Genomic DNA, 6,000 nt, shown 5'->3' with positions numbered 1-6,000 from the left:
ACTATTATTCTGATAACCCTGCTAACCTCCCCAATTCTCACTACAGGTCTTTCTAAATTGTCAGATGAACCTTATGGTTAAGCCATTTCTCTTTCTGGTGACAGAGACAGAAGTAACCTGATAAACAAAAAGATCACTTCTGGCCTTTATAAGTCTCGGAACTTTTACATCCTACTTCCCAAGGCTGAAAATTTTTATGCTATACCATATACTTTATATCCTTTGCATCTTGCCCAGGGTAACACATCCAAAAAGTACATAATAAAAAGAGAAAATAAAATTTAAAAACAACAAAAAAATCTTCCCTCTAATCACAGATTGTATTCAGGGTATGAATAAGAGATGCTACCATAATAGAATTGCAATTTTTATTTTACAATGACAAGGCAAAATAACTGCTACTGAGTTGACCATGAAGTCACATTTGAGTTCATACCTTGCACCTGAACTTTCCCAGTTCAATTAATCCCACTGAAAACAGACTTAAACCTCCGTCTGCAGAAAAGTGTAGGCCAGATTTAACCACGATGATGGAGATGGCTGACAAGATTAAGCAAAGAAAATGACTGTACTGTTTCAAGTTATTTTTCTTCTTGGAAACATTCTCCATGGTAATATAAGACTCCAAATAAAGACGGACTGTCCTGGCCAGAGAAGGTTAAAGCTGTCATAGAGAACTGTAGACTACTCTTCTATCTTTGTCTGGTGATATCCATGTCTCTCAGAGAGGTCTGGCTAAACAAGAATATTCTTTGCAATAGCATTCAAAGTCCTTACTTGGGTCACATCTGTAACCTTTAGAGAATATTCTGAGTTAGAAAGAGAGGCTCCCATAGCAACAGAGGAATTTCTGCAATGGAAATAATAAAGAAACAGATAATTACATAAGTTGTTAAATGAACCCTCCCTACTGGCACTTCATTTTAGGGTAGATTTCATGGCTCAAGAACAAGGACACTGAACATATTTCATAATTTTTATTAGTTACTTGAAATACCTAGTATCTAAATATACCAGATAGTATATTTGATTTTATATGTGGAATTGTAAATCTAAGGCTCTTGGTTCTTTTATATCTCATTTTCCCCAGCTTATAAACAGAAATAATCAATTAACTATTAAATTATAGGAATCCTCTCAAGTATGATAGAAAACACATAATAGCTTAAATTCCTTAAAAGTGATAAAATTTCAAAATGACTAAAAGTAGGGAATTCCTTGGTGGTCCAGTGGTTAGGACTCTGCTTTCATCGCCAAGGGTGTGGGTTGAATCCTTCGTCAGGGAACTAAGATTCCACAAGCTGTGAGGCATGGTCAAAAACAATAAAATTAAAAAAAAGAGAGAGGGTAAAGGTGAGGAGATATTTATGTATTAACAGTAGGAAAGATAAAAAGGACTACAGCTCTTCCATCCTTATTACCGTAGTTATTAACTTAGTTAAAGGAAATCATAGGTGAGTGGGCACACATACATATCTACTTCATCTGAAGCTTAGTTGCTGAATTAGAGTTTACAATCAACTGGTCTCGCAGAAGACAATGGCAACCCACTCCAGCACTCTTGCCTGGAAAATCCCATGGATGGAGGAGCCTGGTAGGCTACAGTCCATGGGGTCTCGAAGAGTCGGACATGACTGAGCGACTTCACTTTCACTTTTCACTTTCATTCACTGGAGAAAGAAATGGCAACCCACTCCAGTGTTCTTGCCTGGAGAATCCCAGGGATGGGGGAGCCCGGTGGGCTGCAGTCTATGGGGTCACACAGAGTCGGACACAACTGACATGACTTAGCAGCAGCAGCAGCATTAACTGGTCTAAGTTCAGCAAAGCCTTAAAGATTTGGAGGTTAGCCTATGTTCAGAAGAGCCTGCTTATTTAAGGCAGGATAAGAGCCACTCTGCAGTTAAAAAACTTAAAAAAATGACTAATACTTACATGCTAATCACAACATTCTATTCATTAATCATACCATCAACTAAGGTTTCCCTATTTGGAGAAGTAAAAATTAATCCCATTCCTTTTTGTAGGAGTCAAAGGAGTCATTTTTACCGAAACTTCATTCCTGAATCTCTAGCCGACCGAGCAGAACAGTGGAATTCTGTAGCACCTGAACCCTCAAGGATCCTTTGCAGATTTCTATCTGTTATGCCACCCCCTGTTGGAAAGAATAAGTAATATAGTAAATAGAACAGATTTTCACATAAAATTTAGTGACTCTACCTGGAATCTTCATACTGAAATTCCTCTTTGATATTCTCTCCTTACTCAGCTAAAATGAATTTAGAAACAAATGATGAAAGACAAGACTGCAGACTCTGGAGAACAAAAGATAAGATCAAAGAACCTTTATGACAGAACTGTACATGCCCACTGGTTTGTATAACAATGATCTATGTTACTGATTTTAAATCTAAAAAGATTACTCTGGGGCAAGGAAAATCATTGAATACTCCAGCCCTGATTCCCCTTAATTAAAGTAAAATCAAATTAAAAGCAAAGACTCAGAAACGTATCTCAAAGAGAAAACCTCAAAACAAAATCAAAAACAAAAACAGAATATCTCCAAAGTTCTTTCTCTGGCCCATAACACATGGATTTCACTGGAAATGGGAACAATGAAAAGTGTTACACAGTTTCTTTGTTATAATGCCAATTTAAAATTTTCATTTCACAGAAGAATTTTATTCTAGTTTATTAAAACTGCATAATCAAGGATTTTATGACTCATTTGTTTTGAGGAACAATCTTTTAAATGTCTGTATATAAAGAATTACATTCTGAACTGATATCAGATTAGATGACTGTTAAAATATGTATTTTTTACCTCAAGCTATTAAAGTTGCTTGAGATCAACTTTATTATGACCAACCTAGACAGCATATTAAAAAGCAGAGACATTACTTTGCCAACAAAGGTCCATCTAGTCAAGGCTATGGTTTTTCCAGTGGTCATGTATGGATGTGAGAGTTGGACAATAAAAAAGCTGAGTGCCAAAGAATTGATGCTTTTGAACTGTGGTATTGGAGAAGACTCTTAAGAGTCCCTTGGACTGCAAGGAGATCCAACCAGTCAATCCTAAAGAAAATCAGTCCTGAATATTCATTAGAAGGACGATGTTGAAGTTGAAACTCCGATACTTTGGCTACCTGATGCAAAGAACTGCCTCACTGGAAAAGACCCTGATGCTGGGAAAGATTGAAGGCAGGAGGAGAAGGGGATGACAGAGAATGAAATGGTCGGATGGTATCACCAACTCGATGGACATGAGTTTGAGTAAGCTCCGGGAGTTGGTGATGGACAGGGAAGCCTAGTGTGCTGCAGTCCATGGGGTTGCAAAGAGTCGGACACGACTGAGGAACTGAACTGAAACTGACTGATTAAAGCTGCTGAAATAACTTGACTTACACACTTTTTCAGACTCATTAACTTTTTTTTTTTTTTTAGTCATATAGTATAACAACAACAAATACCACTGAGCCCTAAGAAAGAACACAGACTGAGAGGTCAGATTTATGAGAATCCTGGCTTTACCACTGTGGCCCTTCACAGCTATGTGGCCTTGGATAAACTACTCAAGTCCACTGAGCCTCAATTTTTTTCATTAAAGAGGGATAGTATTGCTTACTTCACAAACTTGTTGTAAGGATTAAAAGACAAATATTTGTCATTTCTTGCTAACAAATAACAGAATATCTGGTCACTGAAATACATGTTACTCAGTTATCAGAGCATAAGTAATACATTTCCCAAACATAGATTAACAGTTGGGACTTGAAAGAAAACTAGTTCAATACCTTCTCTTTATGAAGATAAGGGAACTGGAGCCTAAATTATAAGCTTCATTATGAAAATCTTCTAGAGGGAAACTGCTATATTTTATCTTTATATTTCCCAGTGATGGACACATATTAGGCATTCAGGCTGATTTACCCAGGAATTTTTACTTGCTGGTATTTATTTACATGAAATTATTATAATTTGTTTATAGGTCTACTTGGTAAGCTCCTCAAGTAGAAGGATTACTTCATATACATTTCTGTGTTTTTACATCTACCACAGAACCTGGCATATAATCAGCATTTTCTTGGTAAGGTTTGTTAAATAATCACAAATACTTTTGGATATAACATCATCTCACTTAAGACTATAAGCCTCTTGAGGAAGTAGTTTTTTGTGTAACTGTGTATCCCAAGTAGTGCCTTGCACATAGCGGATAACTTAATAATTACATATAATACAAAAGCAAGTTAACAACTGTCTAACTGTGGGTATTAGTCAAGACTAAATACATTTAGTCTTAATGGAAATGAATCAGACACAATTAAGTCTCTCTAAGATTCCCTGATTAATCTCTTAAGGGTCTCAATTTAACAGATAATGTATGCTTTCTATCTGCTTATGTTTCAGGAACTTGCTACAAGTCAAAGCTTTCCTAAAATTCTGACACTATACTTATATTTGGCCTCTTTTAAAAAGTTTTCTTATATCTAACTATCACCATTTTGACTCCTGCTCAGTCTTGGCGTTACTGGTATTAAAACAACCAGACATTATACGCCTTCTGATGTGATGAAACGTGAAGTATACAGAATTGTTGTGAACTATTTCTACCAAAAATATTTAACCAGAATCTAACCAAGCCTTATGATCTAACTACCAGTTTATAGGAAATACAGAGACTAGGATATACATGCTAAACAATATTGAAAGGAAACAATCCAATAAAACCAGAAATTAGGACATTTTATAGCATAAGTGGTTCAAACTTTTTAAATGTCTTTTTTTTTAAGCAGAAAAAGAAAACTTCTATATTAAAAGGTATTAAGAAAGATAACAACCAAGTGCAATCCTTGTTCCTTGATTGGATCCTGGTTTGAACATATCAGCTATAAAAAACATTTTGGGTACCGTTAGTATTGGCCAAGTATTAAATGGTATTTTAGGGAATTAGTGTTTATTTTGATAGATGTGATAATGATATTGTGGTTAAAATGCCCCCTCCACCTTTTAAGAGAAGTATAAAGTGTCACAATGCCTTTAGTTTAATTTAAGATGCCTCAGGATAAAAAAAGATGAGACAAATGTGACAAGATAGTAAATACAGAAATTGAGTACATGAGTATTTATATGCTATTTTCTACTTTTTTAAATCTGTTTGAGAAATTTAGTAAGAAAAATTTAAGACTGTCTTTATATTCATCTCATTCTGGATCTAGGTCTGCTTATCTAATTTTTAAAAAACTACTGACTTCTAATGAGCCATTATGTACTTAATTGACCTTACAGTTATCATTAGGAGTATGTGATCCAACTGTTCTGACTACAAGAATTTGTTCATCGAGATTTTTTAAAGATTGAGTATTATATTATTCAGGGATATTACCTAAACATTTACTTATACTTTGTCACCAACTAGGACTTGTGGCCCTAAACCAGTGTAGCAGCATCAAACTTGGTAAGTAAGCATCACCAGAAAAGAACATCTACATTCACAAGATTGTATACTATGGGAAAGCAAATGTGGAAAAATCCCAATCCTTATCTGCTCTTCTCTAAGCTAAACCTCACACAAAGTTCTAAATTGCAGTCAGGATCTCCCAATCTTAAACATTTTAATAAAGTTAAACACTATGTGCTAACACTTCTCCCCACATTGTCCTGCCTCTTTTGCTCTTCCTTCCCATTTTCAGTGTTACACTAGTAAATGGATAGATACATACCTGGCATTACCACAATCCTGCCTTTGGCCTGAAAAAATAAAAAAAATTAAACAAGTTAATTTTAATATCTTTCTTTTACATGGGATAGTAAGGCAGCGAAACAGAAAAATAACTATACTAAATTACTACTAATATCTAATTTCAATAGATCTAATTCTTTGGAATCATGCCTAATAAAATCCTCAGCATACGAATTCCTTCTATCCAGAAAGGTTATTATATTGCTTTAAAGACTTGTACTGTTACGAACATAAGAATAGGAGAACTAAATATAAATGCT

At 35.0% G+C, this 6,000-nt stretch overlaps 1 protein-coding gene across 3 annotated transcripts in view; it reads right to left on the bottom strand.

The window, feature by feature from the left end:
- Positions 1-301: 301 nt before the first annotated feature.
- CUTC (cutC copper transporter) overlaps positions 302-6,000 on the bottom strand; it is a 33,039-nt gene continuing 27,340 nt past the window's right edge. For 2 of the 3 annotated variants that reach the window (XM_052660848.1, XM_052660850.1), the window contains exons 7-9: positions 5,721-5,748; positions 2,050-2,155; positions 965-1,301 (exon numbers count right to left, since the gene is read on the bottom strand). In XM_052660848.1, coding sequence (XP_052516808.1) covers positions 1,175-1,301; positions 2,050-2,155; positions 5,721-5,748 — 261 coding nt within the window. In that variant the 3' untranslated portion in view covers positions 965-1,174. Of the gene's footprint in view, positions 851-964; positions 1,302-2,049; positions 2,156-5,720; positions 5,749-6,000 lie in introns of those variants that run through there. The other variant, XM_052660849.1, reaches the window with a different exon arrangement.

Source organism: Budorcas taxicolor, chromosome 23, assembly GCF_023091745.1.
Source record: "Budorcas taxicolor isolate Tak-1 chromosome 23, Takin1.1, whole genome shotgun sequence".
NCBI lineage: Eukaryota > Metazoa > Chordata > Mammalia > Artiodactyla > Bovidae > Budorcas > Budorcas taxicolor.
The sequence above is the reverse complement of the archived record's forward strand: the minus strand, read 5'-3'. Positions and strand labels throughout refer to the sequence as shown.